The 20263-nt window shown below is 40.5% G+C and overlaps 1 protein-coding gene across 10 annotated transcripts in view; it reads left to right on the top strand.

Moving 5' to 3' along the window:
- Nucleotides 1-20263, top strand: part of ralgapa1 (Ral GTPase activating protein catalytic subunit alpha 1) — a 71413-nt gene that overhangs the window by 31241 nt on the left and 19909 nt on the right. For all 10 annotated transcript variants that reach the window (XM_063500048.1, XM_063500054.1, XM_063500051.1 and 7 more), the window contains 12 exons: nucleotides 78-215; nucleotides 338-521; nucleotides 2564-2682; nucleotides 2802-2921; nucleotides 3164-3797; nucleotides 3877-3992; nucleotides 5492-5616; nucleotides 8477-8548; nucleotides 8680-8803; nucleotides 9651-9806; nucleotides 12296-12454; nucleotides 13645-13772. In XM_063500048.1, the coding sequence (XP_063356118.1) occupies nucleotides 78-215; nucleotides 338-521; nucleotides 2564-2682; nucleotides 2802-2921; nucleotides 3164-3797; nucleotides 3877-3992; nucleotides 5492-5616; nucleotides 8477-8548; nucleotides 8680-8803; nucleotides 9651-9806; nucleotides 12296-12454; nucleotides 13645-13772 (2075 nt within the window). The remainder of the gene's footprint in view (nucleotides 1-77; nucleotides 216-337; nucleotides 522-2563; nucleotides 2683-2801; nucleotides 2922-3163; nucleotides 3798-3876; nucleotides 3993-5491; nucleotides 5617-8476; nucleotides 8549-8679; nucleotides 8804-9650; nucleotides 9807-12295; nucleotides 12455-13644; nucleotides 13773-20263) is intronic.

Here is a 20263-nt window from a genome sequence, read left to right as displayed (position 1 = left end):
CTCACATTCACTTAACAACACTTTTTTAAAAACTCTCTGGATTGTTAGTTTTTAAAAATTGTACTTGTGTGTTGCAGCTGGTAGTTTCCCTCCTGTTGTGTCTGTTGGATTGGGTGATGGCACTGCCTCCAAAGACTCTTCTTCAGCCTGTGCAAACACGAAGCCCTCCAGAGAGGGACCAGCCTACCAAAACGCTCCTCAGCTGTATTTATAAGGTATATGCTTGTGTTTATATTCACATATATGTCAGTATTAGGCCAGTTTGGCTCAACTGGAGCTGTAAACGATACACAAAGGAATCCACTCATCCGCTTTTTTCTTTTAAAAACGTGTCCAGGTATTACATGGCTGTGTGTATGGGGCACAGTCTTTCAGCAATCCCAAGTATTTCCCGCTGCAACTGTCGGACCTGTTGAATCCAGACTACGACCCGTTCTTGCCTTTAGAGAGCCTCCGAGAACCAGAACCGCTACACAGTCCGGACTCTGAGCGATCCAGCAAACTGCAGCCAGTCACCGAAGGTAATGTATCAAGCAGTGGAGATGCACTGCTCCGCGGTTAACACCTATTACGTTTCTGTTTTTCCCTCTTGTCGCTTTAATAATCCATGCAATGTGGTGCGTTGATCCAGATGCATATAGAAAATCTTTACACTATGACACCAAGGTCTCTGCCAAACCTTTGGTTTAGTCTTTACATGTGTGCACACCTGTCTGCATCTGTGTCAGAGTATATATCATCTCCTGCTGTGGTTCACCAGGACTCTATGTCTAGTTTAATGACTGGAGTAGCCCGAAAGGCCATGCTTCTCTTCTCCTGTCTTCTCTTGTCTAACCACTAATCTTCACTTACACAATTCCGTTTTTTATTCTTTTAATAACCTAAGACTATTTTCTGCTAATGTTCCTCTCACTCCTATTACATTCTGCTGGGTTCATTTATCATTTATTTTTTCTTTTGCTTCCCTTTACCTTGTCTGCCTCTTTTAGAGCACCCTCCCAGGTTCAGGGAGTCATTGAAAATCTGGTCAATACATATCTGTACTCTGTGCACAGCCTGTCAATAAGGAGTTGCCGTAAAGCGCGCGCGCATGTGTGTTTCACAGTGTGTGTGTAATGATGTTGATTAACCAGGATCGGCTGGCAGCACAATGTGTGATGGCATTGGCTTCTTCTCAGCATGGTGCAAACTATGTACGAGCTGAAAGTGTGCTTGTACTTTCTCCTAGTTTCTACAGTGATTCCTTAAGTTAACTCGTAAACTAAAGAACAAGTCAGAGTATCCCTCACACTTTTTCTGTCACTGTGAAACTGCAGGTTTAACACTTTTGTTGTTTATTTTATCGGTGGATGCTACTCGCCTCTCTGCAGTAACACTCCAGTCCAATCAGCCCTACAGAAGGCTGCAATGCAGAAGATTTACTACACCAGATTTACTGCTAAACCTCTGCTAAAAGATAATGAGAGAAAATTAGTTTATTTTTATTCAATCAGCACACATTAATCAGAGAGTAAACAATAGATATAAAGCCTGCTGTGTGTGTAATGAATAGAGACTGAAGAGGGTCAGCCAAAGGCAACACTCTCTGTAAAGTGATTAAAGTTTATTTATATAGCGCTTTTCACAGACAAGCCCCAAAAATGCTTAAAACACAATTGATATGAAAATAGAATTAAAATAAACACAAACATAAATAACAAAACAATTTCAGCAGAAGGCCTGAAAAAATGTTTTGTTTTAAAGACTCTACAGAGTCAGCTTAACAGAGCTGGAGTAGTAAACTGATCCAGAGCCTTGCTGCCACAGCCTGAAAGCCTCTGTGCCCCTCTAGTCTTCGGTCTTGTATGAGGAACAGAAACAAGCATGAACTCTTCTAACCACCAATAAAATCTATCTTTTGACAACCAAAAGCTAAATATATATTTTTATATTTATATCAGACCCGATCCATAATTAACCCTTATAACAGAAATATATCTTTAAGCTTTTTGTACATCATGTGGGATGGACTTTGTTCTTGCTTTAATATTTTGTTTTATTTTATTTTATTATTTTAAAATGAGCTAAATCTTTGTATATATATTTTATATTATATTCTCTAAAGAACATTGGATCAGTGTTCTCACAGTAAACAGCCTTACTTGTTTCTCATTTTAAGTAATAAAACTATTCAATTTATTGTTGTTTTAATGGTTCATCTCTAAATGTATTAAAGTGTAACAGTAATGAATTATATTTGTATTAATGGTATATGCATTGACTTACATTTAATAGAATTTCTAATTACTAATATTCAGTGTGTTGTTTCTACGATAATACCAATCAGTTTCTTTATGATTTCCAAAAAACATAAATATAATTCGGCATTGCTATTGCTTACCCCCCACCCCACCTGCTGCAGCTTTCCTTTAAATTTTCTCCAGAGCAATAAAACATTTGTCTCACAGTTAACTTTCTAAATCCTGACAGTTCAATCCCTTATTTTTATTTTTCATTATAGGTGATGAAATGACGATCTGCTACCTCCTAACTATATCTTTTATCGTCTGTATTCTCTCTGCAGTTCGTAGCCGTATTCAGCAGGGCCTCGTCTCCATTGCAGCCAGAACAGTCATTACCCACCTGGTCAACCATCTGGGACATTATCCCATGTCCGGAGGCCCCGCTACTCTGTCCAGTCAGGTACTGTTACTTTGAGTTTGGTGGGTTAACTAAGTTATGTTAAAGGGAGGCGACTCTGCGAAATGTTGAAAGCTGTTGTTATTTTGCTGCTGTAATAATTATAACGTTATGTTTTGCAGGTGTGTGAAAACCAGGACAACCCGTTCTGTGAGAGTGCAGATCTTGGACCAGAACTTTTCCATTCACCAAACCTGCAGTTCCTGGTTCTGAATGGATCCACGCTGCTGTCTGTGCTTCAGGTAAATCTTCATAAATGTTCCACTGGCTTCTAAGTGTATTTGTCAGGGTTGACCATACATGGATTTATTACTTGAATAATTACTTTTACACCTGTGATACAAATGTGATGACTACTGCATTTATTATATTATTAACACATTAGTGGGGAAACAATCTTTAAAAAATAAAAAATATTTATTTTGTGATTTCTTTACTATTTTATTTTATTTTATTTTTTGCTTCTTCTGCCGCTATTTTCCAGATCCGATCAGAGTCCGGTGTGCCAGGAGGCGGAATGACGGCTGGTTTGTCCTCTGCTCCCGCTTGTGTTCGCGTCATCATCCGAGATGTAGCTGGAAAACACTCATGGGACTCCGCCGTCCTCTATGGGCCTCCGCCATGTTCTCCTAACAGTCCAGCGCACACACTTTTAACACACACGCAGTCACCTCACACTACAAATCTTCATTTACGCACCCCACCAGGAGGTCCGCCGAAAAAGATGGGAGTGAAAAGAGAAGATAGCGAGGAGGACGGGCAAGAGGAGAGGGGGGCAGAGGAGGGAGTGAGGATGGATGGAGACAGGCAGGAGTCTCAGGGAGAGGGAGAGGAGGAAGCGGAGGAGAGGGAAGCAAGTGAGGGGGAGAAAGAAGATCGGAGAGGAGGTGGATTTGAAAGGGAAGAGGAGGGGGAGGGGGAGAAAGATGAACATCGAATGGATAGTGAGGCAGATCCAGCAAAGTCGAGTTTAGAGCAGCATCTGGCTCCGCCATTGGCTAAACGCGTGTGTCGGGAGGCGGTGCCAGCGTGGGACTCACTGAGAGAAGGAGATGATGCACTGGATGAAATGCTGCAGTACCTGGGATACTCGAGTCCTGAGTGTCTGCAGAGAGCAGGTATTTGCTTTAATCTGAACTCTACAGCTGTTCAGCACATTCCTAAGTAGCAACTCTGATTCCTGATTGGTTCCCGCAGGTATGCCGCTCAACATCCCAGCACCTCCTCCAGTGTGTGTTTCAGAGAAGCAGGAGAACGATGTGATCAATGCCATCCTGAAACAAAGTGCTGCTGAGAGAGACTTCGTCCTTCATGTGCGTGCTGCCTATGTTCACATCAATAGCAATCATTAAACTCCTGAGCCTTTAGTTATTGGACCTTCACACATGCAGTACAGCATTTGTTTCCCTATGTGGGGATTTATTACAGTTCTATCGTCAGACTTGTTTTAAGAGTTTTTGCTTTTGTTTTTGTTTTTCAGCCATTGCTATTCCATGTCATGATTTTTCTGTTAAAATAAGTCAACATGTCCACTGTAGAAAAAGCTTTGTTGTCCCTACTGCACAGAATCGAAGGAACATGCCTCCTAAACACAAAGAAGCTAACTCATAATACCAAAACACCAAATGATTTTATAACTGTTATTTATTTTATCAGTGAATCTAGCATTTCTGAAGGAAAAAAGTTCATCTACACTCACTGGTAAATTTGCTAGTTACACCTTGCTAATGCCACAGAGGGCCCCCCAATTTTGCCTTTATTGCAGCCCTAATTGTTCATGGCATAGATTCAACAAGGTGCTGGAATCATTCTTCAAAGATTTTGTTCCATGTTAACATGATGGCATCACACAGGTGTGTCAGCTGCACATCCCGTGATGTGAGTCTCCTGTTCCATTGCATCCCAAAGCTTCTCTTTTGGTTTGAGAGCTGATGACTGTGAACGCTATTTGAGTACACGGAGTCTTTGTCATGTTCAAAAAAAACTTATTTGAGGTGATATAAGGTTTCTGACATGATATGTTATCCTTCTGGAGATGGGTACACTGTAGTCATATAGAGATGGGCATGTCAGCCTGTCAGTAATACTCAGATAGGCTGTGGCATTTAAATGATGTTCAGTTGGTATTTATGGGCCCAAAGAAATCTTATGCCACACACCATTACACCAGCAGCCTGAACCAGTGATAAAAAACAGAATAGCCTTCACGTTTACACCAAATCCTGGATCTACCATTGTTATGTCACAGCAGAAATTGAGACTCATCAAACCAGGAAATGTTTCTCCAGTCTTTTGTTATACAGCTTTGGGGTATTGTGGTATCGGTTTCCTGTTCTTAGCTGACAGGAGTGGCTCTCAGTGTGGTCTTCTAGTTATGGGTGTCTGGGAAAATCCCAGCAGATCAGCACTTTCTGAAATATCCAGACCATCTGACACCAACAACCACTTAAATCACCTTTGCTCTGAATTATGATGCTCAGTTTGAGCTTCAGCAGGTCATATGACCATGTTTATGCCTGAATGCACTGAGTTGCTGCCATGGGATTGTTGATTAGGTATTTGTATTAACAAGCAGCTGAACAGGTGTACCTAACAAAGTGGCCAGTGATTGTATTAAAATTGATTTTACATCATTCTGATTTGAAAATAATCTGCAGAAAAACACTTGGTTTAGTGTAGCGTGATTAAAAGCACCACCATTATGTTTGTTGTCATAAGCCTCAGTGCTGGCTGGCGCTCATAGTTGTATTTTCCATGTTTTATTTAATTATTTGGTTTTTGTGCATTAAAATGAAGCGATCGAATGTTTCAGAGAGGTGAGGAGCTGAACATGAGAGCCGTGCATCAGACTGAACCAGAGACTGAGACGCCACAGTCGGCCTTCTATTACTGCAGACTACTGATCAACATACTGGGGCTCAACTCCTGGGAGAAAAGGTAAGATCGAGCACTGCACGCTGTGACAATCCCAAATTAAACTGGAATTTTGGGTTAATGATATTTATGTTCGCTTTTTATCAACAGTATTTGTGCCACTTCTAAACTTTATGTTAATGGTCACTTTAAAAGGGATTATTAGGGCTGTGTAATGTAGACCTCTGTTTTTAAGATGAGTTGTGGTCCACAGGGTAATATCTAAATGTTCAGTTAAAATTCAAATATAAAAGATAGGAATAGAAGAAAACCTGGATAATCCTCATTTCTAAAACATAAAATGGCCCAAATTTAAAACGGACCCAATGTTTTAAACATTATGACCCAAAATAAGCAGCATAAACTTATTTGGACAGTATTTACAGAGGTCAGAGCCAGGAGCTAATTTCCCAAAGACTTCTTTAGGACCAGAAGTATTTTTGCAGCCACAGCTATCGCCCCCTGGAGACGATTAAAAAGAATGCAGGCTTCAGGAACTTCCCATTAGCTTTATTTTCAGCCTGCCTTGTTAAAGACTTTTAAAACTGTAATTTTAACATCAGAGTTGATGTGGATTAAATGGCCAGTAGGGAAACTTGTTGCATCCCGTAGCTCATGAAAATATATCTATAGCCCTTAGATAACGTTACTCCAAATGAGTTTTAGTCTTTAACATGGATATTTGTTTTACTCTCTAGTTTAATTTTATGAAAATATTATTCTTTCCATTAAGACACGATGGTTTATTCTGTCATTTAAAAGCCATAAAACATCATTTTTGTACAAGATACACTAACTAAGAGGCTGTTTTCGATCTGGAGTGTCTCTTTGAGCAAAGCATATTCTTGCTTAATGCAAATGAAACAAAAAAAGATACAAATTCAACAGAGTGCTCTTTTTTTTTCATTACACTTCACATTTTCCCATTCATAATGCACAGCATTTCATCTTCTCAGTGACTCTGGGCTAAAATACACAATGTCGGGGTATCACTTTAAAAGTGCCCAGCCATCTAATGGACCCTCATCGCTCTTTATACTTTATCCAGGGAATTACACTTTCTGCATTCAGCCTGCACAATAGACTTCTTAACACACTGTGCTTGTGTGTGAGTGTGTGTGTATAAAGAGTGTGTGATAATGAGTATAGTGCTCTATTGATCAAACTCAACCCATTTGGAGTTAGAATAAAAGAAGAGGAGAGAATGATCGAGCGTGAAGTGGCAAATCAGAAAACAGGATGAAATGAGGCACATGTAAATGTAGACAGTGAATTTAAAAAAAATGACATGGTGCCAGAAAAGGTGAGTGAATTTGGAAGGTAAAAAAGAGAAATTTGGATGTTGGAGAAAAGGGAGAATAGACAGATAAGGATGAAAGAAAAGAAGAGATTGTCTAATCATGTGTTATTGTCTCTCCAGGTATTCATATGGGGCATTACAGACACTAAGATACTGACAGTCACCTACGTGCGTGCATGTGTGTGTCCCCTTTTATGCTTTTCCCTATAATCCAGGGTGTAAATGGAGTCTTTGAGAGCAGAGAATGAGGCCATTACCAAGTATCAGTTTAATAAAGACCAAATTGCTGTCCCCCTCTCGTTCTCTCTCTCTCTCTCTTTATCTCCTGCTCTTTCTATCCCGTTTTTCCCCTTTCTCTAAGAGTGAAAAGAATGACGTGTCATTATCAGTCCACTCCAAGCTTCACCGCTCGAGTCTAGGTTTTATATCAGCGGTGCAGAGGTTGGGGGCTGGTCGCTGGGACACTTTGAACGGCCTCAGGACAAGTTAGTCTGCATGAAAGGCTTTTGTTTTCATTAATAATAATGTCCCTTTTCTTTTATGTTTGGACCCTGAAAGTGGCGACGACATAAACTGCAGGCCCTGTGATGTGTGGCTGCGTTTGCTCATTTATATTAAAACCCAGTAATCTGTATTTGTAAGGCCAGAGTTGAGACAGCAGCTTCAGAAACCCAGCACCTCCCCTGCCTCTTACACACATTTTGTTTTATATTGAGAACAAAACATAGTTAAAAAAAAAAAAAAAAAAGAGACTGCAAATACCCCCTGAAGCCATTTTAGACAGACCTACAGGAAAACCAACATGCTATGAGATTGTGTTTAGTAGTAGCAATTACTGGACACCCACAGCTGTCAACAACAGCTGCTAACCCCCAGCCCATGTTAAAATGATTTAGAATACCCAAACAGATTAGCCACAAGGGACTGAATGTTAAAATCCTTCTTTAAAATCTGGGTTGTGGTCATTTATGGGTGATCTGTCAGTGTGCGTCTTCCTCAGTCTCCACTCCTCCCCTCTATAGTGTTGTATTAAAATGAGGTTTTTTTTCATCAAGCGCTGAGTCTTTGTGGATCTAGAAGAAGCATGTTATAGGGTGTCAATAGAGGAACTGTGGTACTGCATGGGGAAGTCAAAAGTGACAGATGTGAGGCTAGTGCAGGACATTTACTGCATAGTTAAAAGCTAAAAGGTCCATTCAGAGGCAAGAAGTAATCAGGGACTATGTTTAAAGATCCCTATAATTACTAAATAGGTCATGCAGTGCAACAGGTAATATTGTTAAACTCCTTGAATTAAAGCTAAAAGTCTGCACTTCAGTCTCATCTTGATTGTTTAATTTTTTTTTTTTAATCCCCTTCGATAATATGATAGTATGGTGCAAAATGAGGGGGAAAAAACAACATTGTCATGCTTTAAACCCTTGTGGACTTTAAACACCACTTCTTTTTTTGCCATTGTGTGAGGGTGACAAAAACCTGCAACCAGCTAATTAGTAGAGACAGGAGTGACAGCCGGTCAGTGATCAGGCAGTTCAATCTTAATGATGATTAATGGTTCCTGACTTGTGCACTTCTGTCTTACAGGAGTAGTTTTCACTTGCTGAGGAAGAATGAGAAATTACTGAGAGAGCTGAAGAATCTGGATTCACGGCAGTGGTGAGGAGCCTGGAAAAAAAAATCCATCTTTTCTGTTCATTCAGCTTTTTGTCGGGTCATACTTTGAACCGGTTTGGTGTTTCAGCTTTAATAGGTTCTCATCTGGGGGTTTTTTCTTCATTCTCTTTCAGCCGTGAAACCCATAAAATTGCAGTATTTTACGTGGCTGAAGGCCAAGAGGACAAACACTCCATACTGACTAACACAGCAGGCAGCCAGGCGTATGAGGACTTTGTTTCTGGACTTGGGTGGGAGGTGAGAACACATTGATACATGTATTACTTATCATTATTATGGATTTAGCATTATCAGGACCATTTCAAAGTAATGAAAACCTAAACAGTCACCTGTATGTTTTATTCTTTTTAGCAGTGTGTGATAAAGCAAAACACATAATTAATGCAATAACAGTAATATTTCAGCCTATGAAACCAAATACTGTGAATTCTGCTTAAGTCATCTTTAGTGAATACACGTACTCTAATTTTTAATATGACCAGCTTAGGCACACAGCTGTGGCCCACCTTGTTCAAACCTTCTGTTTGTGAATGGCAACCAAAAAGGAGACAGCAAGGGGAAAAATGCAAATTTTAATTAGGCAAAATAAGTTAAAACAGTTTGCAGATACTCATATGCTATGCCTCAGAGCTTGGATTGTTTTTCACTGGTGATTGTTGATAAAAATTGTGGGGGCTTAGAAGGGCGTGAACCACTGGCTTAAAGGGGAAGAAGCTAAAGTTTTCAGACAGAGGTGGAACTGATACGCCTCATTAAGCCGAAGTAAAAATAAATAGTTATATTTTGAACTAGAATCCATGCAGTGCTATTCCAGCAGAGTTCAAGAATTAAAATCTGGAGAAAGGAAGTTTGAAATTTGGGAAATTAGTTGGTTATTTCGGATCATTTACTGCTACTGACAAAAACTTGTTTTCTTTATAATATGTTAGCACTTTGATTAGATGTTTAGGGACAAGAATATAGCGTGAACACAATCCACAGCATTTATAGCCTTACATAATATGAAATAAGCTAACTGAACGCAGAGGTTATATTTTGTTAAATGGACCTCGCTTGATATTGTTTGTGTGCTTGGGCCATTTAGGTGGACCTGACCACTCACTGTGGTTTCATGGGAGGCCTTCAGAGAAACCGCAGCACAGGCCAGACCACTCCTTACTACGCCACTTCCACTACTGAGGTCATCTACCACGTCTCCACTCGCATGCCCCACGACCAGGACCTTAACCTCACCAAGAAGGTAACGCACTCGACACAGTTTATCTAGACATGCAGATGGATGTATACAGGCTCTCTGTGAAGGGTGATAGTTCCTCTTCGGTGTTTTTTTTTTTGTTTGTTTCTTATAGAGTGTTAATAGTGCTCCCCACTGTAGCAGTAGTAAATTTGTAACCAGTCGCAATTAAGTATGAAATATGTGTCATTAGCAGCACTTTATTTGCTGTTTTGGGCAACACAAAAACCACTGTGACATTTCAAAAATTGTCAAAATTGCTTGATAGATGGATGGAAACATCTCCCAGACTACATCTGAGTGTGTTTTATGTGCTGTGGAAAAGAGTAATTAGTAATAATGAGCATGCTTATTGTTCTAATTTCACTTCTTTTATGTAGTGAGGGGACAAGAACTCCTCAGTCCTTCTTTTCGTCCACCCACTCCTCTTTGATGAGCATAGGTACACACTCACACCACTCTGATGTCAGTGCTTCTACCCCACGCCAATGTATTCAATAATTCCTCGGAGCAATCACGTCTGTATTTGTGCAGTGTGGCGCGTGGGGTTGTATCAGCCTCTAGGCAGCCAGGTTTATTGTGCGTGTGTGCGGTTGTGTGTGTGCGTCTGTCTGTGTACACACCTGTCATCCCCCAGGCACTGGGCGCTCTGCACATGGCCATAATGTCCCCTTAATCAGATCATACTTCCTGCTTCTCGGCCTATCACGTCGCTTCAGGCTCCTGATTGGATTATCACCGCCTGGTCCGACACCATCCGTCTCCCTGATCAGCTGATGGCCCCATCAAACACGCATAGTCACATACGGACACGCACACACGCCACTGTGAACCAGTTTAACGTGACACAAACACACAATCACGGCAGGTTTCATTCACATCCGTCTGCCCAAATAACCGCACAGCCATACATTTGTGTTAATGCTGGACAAAGCGAGTGCACACAGGCTTACAGACACAGTTTGACAAACGTGTCCACAAACAGGTTAAACTGACATTTATCATTGGCCACCCCTGCCACACACACACACACACACTGAAACACAAGCAGTATTGTCCATCGCAGGACATTTTTCCAGGTCTACGTCGTAGTCCGTCTCATCTGTGCAAAACACGATTAAAGGATTAAAGCTGCATTACACCAGGTGATCGTGGCGTCAGAGATGACATGACTCTGAGCTTCGTCACTGAAATATCTTTAAAGTAAAAGTACAGCTCAGAGAGGCATATCAGACACCAAGACTCCAGACTGCCTTAAACTGTGCCAGCTAATTGTTCTGACACCCAAAAATACGACTTGAGGCTCATAACTCTTTCTTAAAGTGCAGTAATGGAAAGAGCATCAGTTCCCAGTATTACTGATGACTGTGAGTATCCTGCAGACACAAGAGGGGGTTTAGATTTATTCAAGGCAAAACTTCATAGATATATCAACTTTATGCTTTTCCCGTCAAGTTCTGTCAGGTTAATTAAGCCTATAACTCACTGTATTCAGGTAAATTCAAGTCAGTGCTGCATGTTGGCGAAATCACGTCCAAATGTGTTAAATAATGCTTACATTAAAAAAAAATTTAGTTGACTCCAAGCTTATATACGAGCTGAGGACCAAGCAGTGAACTCCAGGGTCAATGCAAAAGTGCAAAAACCTGCAATTCCTCCAGTGGCCACTTGAGGCTGGCTAAACAAGTGAGTCAGTTCACAAAGACTAAAATAACCCGGTTAATAACTAATATCCCCTTCGAAACAACTGTACTGTTGTAACTCATCTCTTTCAGTGCTGATGGGCAGCTGTAGCTGACAGTTGACTGTAACGCCTCACCTTCACTAGTTCCAGTCTTTGAACTGGACTAGCTGATAAGTTATAGGCACTTATGTATGTAACGGGTAGTGTAACATGCATACCATCATGTGTAAAATACAGTCTGTGATGTCTACAAACCAAATTACATCATTAAGCTATGCATCCCGGTGCACTATTTAATTAGTCATAAAAGTAACTGTAGTTAAACATTTAAAAGGATCTGTCTTCAGCGTGTTTGTCTCATGGCCAAGGACAAGACTGGCAGCTATCTGAAGGTGTGTACAGAGACGTCTGTGTGGGGAGGTGGAAGGTGGGGGTGTGTGTTTTGGCAGACATCAAGGTTAATGACTGAGCTGTCACCAGCCCCGACTGTAGTTGACGTGAGTGTGAATCTCACACACAGTCAGAGGATCACACACAATCCCATCTGTCTTCCAGCCCCTACTCCATCTTTCCGGGGCTTCACTTTGTCTTGTTGTCCACTCTCCATCTTCACACACTCACTCCATCACGCCCAGGGCCACCTAAACCACATATACACACAGACTTCAAAGCCTTGGGGTTATGATGGATACAGCCTATCCAGCTCAGTTTGCAGACCCCTCTCGGTCAATGTTGGTGTTTGAGTAATAATGTATATTTTTCTTCCATTTTGATTCTATTAATTTCTTTTCTTTTTTTTTTGCCTCTCCAGCTCAGACATCTTGGCAACGACGAAGTCCACATCGTCTGGTCAGAACATTCCAGGGACTACCGCCGCGGGATCATCCCCACTGAGTTTGGAGACGTGCTAATCATCATCTACCCCATGAAGAACCACATGTATTCCATCCACATACTCAAAAAACCAGAGGTAAACACGCAGGACTAGGCAGTTGTTCCTTACACACAATCCTCTTGCCTCTGAAGCAAGACCTTTAAGCTCATTATTAAAACCTGGCATGGTAATTTAACTGCCCTCTGAGCTTATCACTGATGGCTATCTGTGTCACCTTTTGTGGGAATTGTTGGCCAGTCAATGTAATCTTTCCCATTATCAGTGGCAGCAGTGCCAAATTAAAGGAAAAATCGAAACACTTTTCCAAATGCAGCCTTTTTAAGCTGTATTTGTGGCAAAGCAACAATGAAATGTTAATATATTCGATTTAAAATAGATTAATTATTAATTTTTATTTATATGATAAATCACAACAGTTGTCATCTTTAGACTATTTGTTTGTAAAGATGTTACAAGATGCTAGGAATCTTCATACATTTGGAGAATAAGTGAAATGTTCACTTATTAAAAGTCTTATTTAGTTAGCCATTTTTGTATTTTTTTATACTTAGACTTGTGTGGATTTGGGGAAAGTTTGGTTGGAGAAAAAAATGAGAACAGTATTTTGGTCCATGATTTTATGTTTCCTACCAGACCCCACAGATATGCATCCAGATTGACTAACAATCCTAGAGAGAGTCTTGCCCCAAGTCTTTCTGATCTGGTTAATGTATCAGTCTAAAGCACACAGACATTAATACCACAGCACTGATGGCATAACTCTATTTCAAACAAGCCCTAACACAATAAAATGCTGCTTTTTTTTTCTCTGTGACATAGATACCACAGCACTAATAACATAATCGTATTCTCTTTCATTCATTCTGCAGGGAAAAATATTGAATTATCATGAATCCAAAAACAAGTTAGATAAGATATTCCCTTTGTTGTTGTCCTGAAAGCACATGTATTCGGCCACAGAGCGCATGGCTTGGAGACCTGGTCCACAAATAAACTCAATAAAAGTCCGGCATTAGTTTCTTTGGTGGATTCCACAAGCAAAGCATTGAATTATATGGGAAAGTCAAAGCCTGAATCAAATATTGTATCATTACAAAAATCTGTGGTGTCAATCATTACTTGTCAGGGTCGGTTCACTAGAACTGAGTAACTCCCACTGTTTCATAAAAATCTAGACTTTTCAGGGTTTTCTTTAAAAAAAAAAATCTAATTTGAACTATATAAAGGAATAAACGTGGATTTAATGCCAGTTTTGTTCTCTGTAGGTTCCTTTCTTTGGTCCGCTGTTTGATGGAGCCATTGTGGACATGAAGATTTTGCCCACCATGGTGAGAGCGACAGCTATCAACGCGAGCCGGGCCCTTAAATCCCTCATCCCTCTCTACCAGAACTTGTATCCTTTAAAACCCTCATATGAAAATTTAGGATAAAAAGGCAAAGGTAGGACACTGAAAATGAGTTTTTCTCTCTGGTTTTTCTTTTCTCTTGTGTTATATTAGCATATTATTTATATTGTTGTGTATTATGTTTGCATTTTAAGAGATATTTAACCTCACAAGACTCTTTTTCCACAAACTTCAGAAAAAAAACTTCATTCAAAACTCTAAGGTCTGCAGCACGTGGATTTATGCTATTACCAGCTCTCTGTTTAGGTCTAAAGACTTCAGATATTCCTGCACTTTGCAAAGTTTTAAGTATCAAGGTGAACGAGAGTCACACCAAATACATATCTCATTTCTTTCTTTCTTTTTCCTTTTTTTCCCAAATGATTGCTCAGAAGAATTCAAGGGATTATTTTATTATTATTGGCCTGAAAGAGTTTGCAAAACACTTTAAATATCGCTGTGTCTAACCTTCACTGAAGCAGGTAGGCTTGCTGACAGCTGACAACATATCGTCCTTTGCAGCCTCGTGCAGAAAAGGTCTTCCATCTCTTTTTCTTTTGTACTGTGGTTGTAGCTTTTTTAGTGTTACATTAAATTCTAAGTCCACTAAATGCAGACTAAAACTATTTTTAGCAGTTTTGCATCATCTTGATATTTATTTATTTATTTAATTTTTTATGACTTGCCTTGTCATCCACAACTCCACATGCTCTCAAATGATGAGATGTTTTAAAAACTTACATTGAAGGTGTGAGAATGTCGTTTTACTGTGTGGGCTTTTGAAATCCTTGCACGTGTGTGTGAGTGTGAGAGAGAATGTTGGGTCGGAGGATTAAGAATAGCAAATCAATGTCCAGTGCTGTGCGGCTTTCAGAATATGAGAGCTCGTTTGATAGAGCTGCATTTAGTTGCCTCTGAAGTGCTATATATCAAGTGTGCGTGTTTACCCGTGCGTGGCCAGGCAGAGAATATTGGGATGCACATTCGGAGGGTGTGTATATGTGTGTGTCAGTGCATCTGTGTGTGCAAGGAGAGAAAGGCAGACAGACAGGTATGCATGCAGTCTGTCTGCCTGATCCGAAGCGATGGTTTGGAAGAAGCCGTGGTCGATAATTATCGATGACTCTCCTCTCTAATGCTGTTCCTAAATGAGAGGCTTTGCTCTCTGGTCTCAGAGACACACAGCCAGATAAGTATCCACATTCATACACACTCTTGATTACACTTACATGGACACAAGAGGTACAAAAATCCAAGTGAATCAATATAAAAACATGCAGATTAATTAACATTTTTAAACCCATATTTTTTAACAGAAAGACTGTGAAACTAAAACAAACACAAAAACCAAAACCGTAATTGTCCTCCATGTCTGTGTGCATATCTTTGTGTTCTCTCATTTCTTTGTGTTCAAAACTGCCTGATGACCAATTAAAGGAAAAACATAATCCCTATTCCCTACAGTGAGGGGATCCGGCGGCTCTGTTTTGTCGTGAGGGACTTTGTGCAGACATGCTTTGGTTCCACTTGTCCCTTTTAAAGAGAATCGTCTCTGCAAATCAATACAAAGTTTTTCTGAGTGATCACCTTCATGCTGAAAAACAGGCGCTTGTAACTTCTAGGCTGAACGATTGTAATTCCTTATTATTATTATTATTTTTAATATTTTATTTCTACCAGAATGCTACAGTGACATGACTAACAGGAAGTGTTTAATTCAGTATTAAATTTGAAATCCTTCTCTTCACATGCAAAGCCCGAATGTCCCCATTATATCTCAAAGACCCCAAAGATATCTTAGTACCCGTGTAGAGCACTTTGCTTTCAGACTGCAGCCTAACTTGTGTTTCCTACATTTCCCAAGAGTAGAGCCTTGTGGTATCGGGCAGCTTCAGTTATCAGACTTTGTCCAAGTCATCCAGTTCACCTGGAAGGTGCACACATGTGGGGGATTTGGCACTGAGGTGTTGGACATTATTCTGAGGGAGAAAATCCTTTGAAAGATTGGTGTTCATCCATGCAGTACAGTTCCAGAGCCTCTGTGATTCAGGGTCAAAACTGCTTGGAGCTGTTCTGGTGGCATGTGGCGTCACTTCCCCCCACCTTTACTTTGTCACCTGTCCCGTACATAGTGCAGGTGATGGCAGAAAGATGGTGGACCATGTGGATAGACGAGGGAAAGGACAGGCTGAAGAAGCCATTTCGCTCTGCTAGTGATACACAGGCTGTTAGGCTCAGTGTGGGGCTGTAGCTCGTGAGCAAACACCCCCCCTCCCAACAGCTTTGTGTAGGTGTATGTGCGTTTTTGTGCGCCCACTGCTTCTTCCCCACCTTCATATCTCAGTTTGTGTTTTTTGTGTTACTCCAGCAATCTTGAGCCAGTGTGCAGACATGTAGACACCTCTGCAAGCGTCCACATGTCCTGCGTTTCCGTGCGAGACTGTGTGCGCGCGTCCGTTTTACCCACTGCAGACGTTTGTTTGTGAGCATGTGTGCTTGGTGACACACGTGTGTCACGCATGTTTGTTTCGGGGTGTTTGTGTGTGTCTGAGAGTGTCCTGGCGTGTATCGATTGGTGGTAGCAGCAGGCCGATGTCTCTGACAGGCTGAATTACAGTAATCAGTCATTATTGACTCCCCATCTCTGTGCTACACACACCACTCTGCTCCTCTTATCTGTCTCTCCACCTCTCCCTCCCTTTGTGTCCCCCACTTCTGTCACTCCTTTCCTCCCTCCCTCCCTCAAACTCTGGGACCATCTATCTTTACACTCACATCCCTGTACGTCTTCTTGTGGCCTTTTCCACCTCCTCCTGCTTCTATCTTGTATCTGTGGCCCTCATCATCTTTTCCTCTATCTTCCTCCCTAATTCTGTCCCTGCATTGTCTCTCTTGTCACTCTAATTCCTTTATCTTAGCAAATCCTTTTTTTCTATCTCTGTCGTACTGTCTGTTTTTCATCTTTTTCACATTTATTACTTTTCGTTCTTCATTCAGTTTTTCTCCCCCAGATCTTTTTCTTGTCTGTTCATTCTCATTGTCCTAAAGTGAGGGAAAGTCGCTTCATGATGTAATAGCAACCCTTTAAGAAAAACTTTTCTCAATAATATTTCCCTGTTGGCATTTTTCTTCCAGCTAGGTCCCCTCAAGTATGAAGAACTGCAATAATAAAAAATAAATAAATAAAGAAAAAAATGTGTAAATAAATTGTTACTTAGCTTAATTAGTACGTGCCTCAGTTCTCATCATTAGGGTGATTGTAGGCCCTGTCGTTATGAAATGCATTGATAGATATAGAAAAGAATGCATTATGTTCAGAAGCTAATGCAGAAATAAGGGCATAGACTTAAAAATAATAATAATTTCTTAAATAAAGCCAGAGTCTCGATATATATAGGTAAATTAATACAAAGGTAAATAAATGCAGTGCATTTTTTAAAAAGTATGAATATATCATTTATTTTATAAATTAATTCATGCATATTTTTAATTTTTACTGTTATTCATGCGTTTAATGTCTTGTTTATTTGTTCTCAAGGGGGGCTTCCAAATTACAACATACCTGGCCAAGCAACGACATCTTGGGTCTTAAATAAAGCCTCTATAAGGGGGCGTAATACAGCACATTTCTAACCTTAAAGCATTTAAATGTTACATTTTGCCACTTGAGATCAAATTTAAATCAGAGCAAAACACTTTTTCATGGGTACAGTAGTTGTTTTGTAGTTGCACCGACCCAGGTCTTTGTGATAAGTTGTGTTTAAAATGACACAACAGCTTGTGCTCCGATGAGGATCTTCCTCTCTCTGTGGCGGCTGCAGTGATCAAACCGTTTTCCAGGCGCGGTTGGTTTCATTGCTTTGTTTTGTTCAGCTATTACAGAAAAGGAAGCCTCACACAAATACACGGATCATGCATTTTCCTGTGTTTCAACCATGGTTTCTTTCCCCCCCCCTGATTTTCAGCTGTTGTTGAATATTTGCAAGTGGTTTCCTGCTCAGAGTGAATTTAACTGTTTGGAACATTTATTCTAACATGTGGTTTGTGGAACTTGAACCACATCTCCAAAAGTTGATTCTGTTCATCTGGACGTAGCGTTTTCAGTGGGAGAAACGTTTCGTCACTCATCCAAGTGACTTCTTCAGTCTCAGCTGACTGCAGGTTTCCCCAATCTTATAAACAGTACATTTGCATAATGACTGAAACCAGCCCACTCAAGGAACAATGGGCTGGAAGGTCAGTTCCTTCATCATGATTATGCAAATTCTCATGACAACTGATCAACTTGAACTACGTTTAAAAAATAATAATATTAGTAGCCCATGCTTTGTGTTCCTGTCATTCAGTGTTATAGAAATCATTTGAGACTCCTAATGTAAAAATTTTTTAAAAGAAACTAAAATGTTTGTGTTATAAGATATGTTACATCAGAGATGATGCATTTGTTGATGAATTTTTGCCCCATATATGAGGGACCAAAACCTATGAAATGGACTTAATATTCTGTTCATTATGACCAGAAATGAGTGTCTGAGCTCAGAAACTCATCAGGAAAGTGTTTAGAGATCAGGGCCCGAGGCCTTTTTGTCCTCATGCAACCACAGGTATCTCCCCCTGGTGGCTGTTGAAAGGATTACAGGTTTTATTAAAGGTTTAAGACCCGTTTCATTGGCTTCACTTTTCTGACCTTTTGTACTGAATGTGGTTGGGCATCAAACAGTTTGTCCAGCTTAGCAGAAAGGCTAATGTCAGTTAGCACTAGTAAGTACTGCTAGCGGTCATCGCTAACCGGGACCTCAACACATTCAGTATGGTAATCTCATTCTTGATCTGCATGTTTTTGTTTTAGCAAAGATTTTACGTCAGAAGACCTTCCTAACCCAACCCTCCCATTGGTCTCAGCTTGGGGCCAACGCTCACATGTGTACACTGGTTTTCTGACTGTAAAGTAGTGGAGATTTGAAGAGATGAATGATTCATATCTTCCTGACATACCTGTGAATTCGGCAACACGGAATACATGAGGCTTAGATGTCCTTGTGTATGAATCTCTTTCAGTTCTGCATAAAGCTTCAGCTGAGTGCTGCATTGTAACATTGACTGATAGGACCTCGCTGAGGGGCTGACACAGAAGCAAACGGAGAGAAGGTTGGCAAGACAAAGTATGTCAGTGTTAACTGGCATTTTTCTCGTCTTTCTTTCCCGTTCTCTCTCTCTCCCCCTCTCTCTCTGTCTGCCTTCTTCCCTCTCTCCCCCTCTCTCTGTCTCTTGGCCCTCAGGGCAGTCCATCTGCCTTTTCTCTCTCTCTGATCTTTCATTCACCGTGACCACAGCCATCCAAAACCACACAGCACACTCACACACAGGGTGCCAGGCTGCTGGGGCAGCTGTGTGTAAACACAGCTCTATCTCACATATCAGCTCACTGCAGCAGCAGAAGCAGTCCAAAACTCCCCAACACATGCATGCACACACTCTTCATATAGGCCTCACTACACTCGCACATGTCACGATGAACAATAACACAAAGCTGGTATTAGAAACTTCCCTTCTCTTCCCGCTGATGACTCGTGTTAGCACACACGCAGCCAATCTTTAGTCACGTAAAGAATAGCCCATCAGATTGGAATCAGTCCTCCTGAACTCATAGATTAGACCAGATAAAAGTGAGGAGCAGACTGCTGGGTGTCATCACTCTTTAAGCGACACCAGCATGTCAGGATCCAGATGTGATGTGCATAGCCCTACTGTAGATCATCTCTATCACAATTCCCTTGGATATATTACTGGGGACAGTTGCGAAGCTGTTCATAATAAACTTTAATGTTTTTTACGATTACTTTTAAGACTTGAAAATATGGGTTACAGTGCATGTTCACAAGAATGCTTTTCTTTTGATATTACCCTTATATGAATGAAGAAAGCATGCACCATTAGAGGTGGAAAAGTCGTATGTCACCCTGCAACATAAAACCTGCTTTTTTTTTATATGCCTGCTTGTCCTTGACTAAAGTAATGTTGATTTCATGACAAAAAGGAGATGTAAACCTTTAGATCGTGGCACTTTGAGTGGGTGTAAAATTCATTTGATTGTCATTATTAAAAGATCTTAAAAAGTGTTTCAGCCCTGAAGCCTTCATGTAGCAGTCTCCTGTGTTTATAGTTACGAGTCCTCAAAATGCTAAAAACTGACACGAATTATTTTTAAAAAGCACAAAATTTCAAAACAAACCATAGTAGGAAGGTAAAAAAAATTTTGTTGTACAAAACAAAAATCAGCTGAGTGTGAAAGTGGAAACTTGTTCTCTAAATCTGATGCTTTTTATAAGAGGTGACTTGAATCTTTACCTTATTGAGTAAAATCTGTTTTCCAAGCTAAAGTTGAGTTTTGTGACCGTGAGTTCGTCTAAGCAGAGTCATCATGCTGGCCCACTGGTCACCTAGCTGCATCTACTACAGCTGCTCTACCATCTGATAACACCGTGTTGCGCTGCGATTT

The sequence above is a fragment of the Pelmatolapia mariae genome, linkage group LG16_19 (assembly GCF_036321145.2).
Source record: "Pelmatolapia mariae isolate MD_Pm_ZW linkage group LG16_19, Pm_UMD_F_2, whole genome shotgun sequence".
NCBI lineage: Eukaryota > Metazoa > Chordata > Actinopteri > Cichliformes > Cichlidae > Pelmatolapia > Pelmatolapia mariae.
The sequence above is the reverse complement of the archived record's forward strand: the minus strand, read 5'-3'. Positions and strand labels throughout refer to the sequence as shown.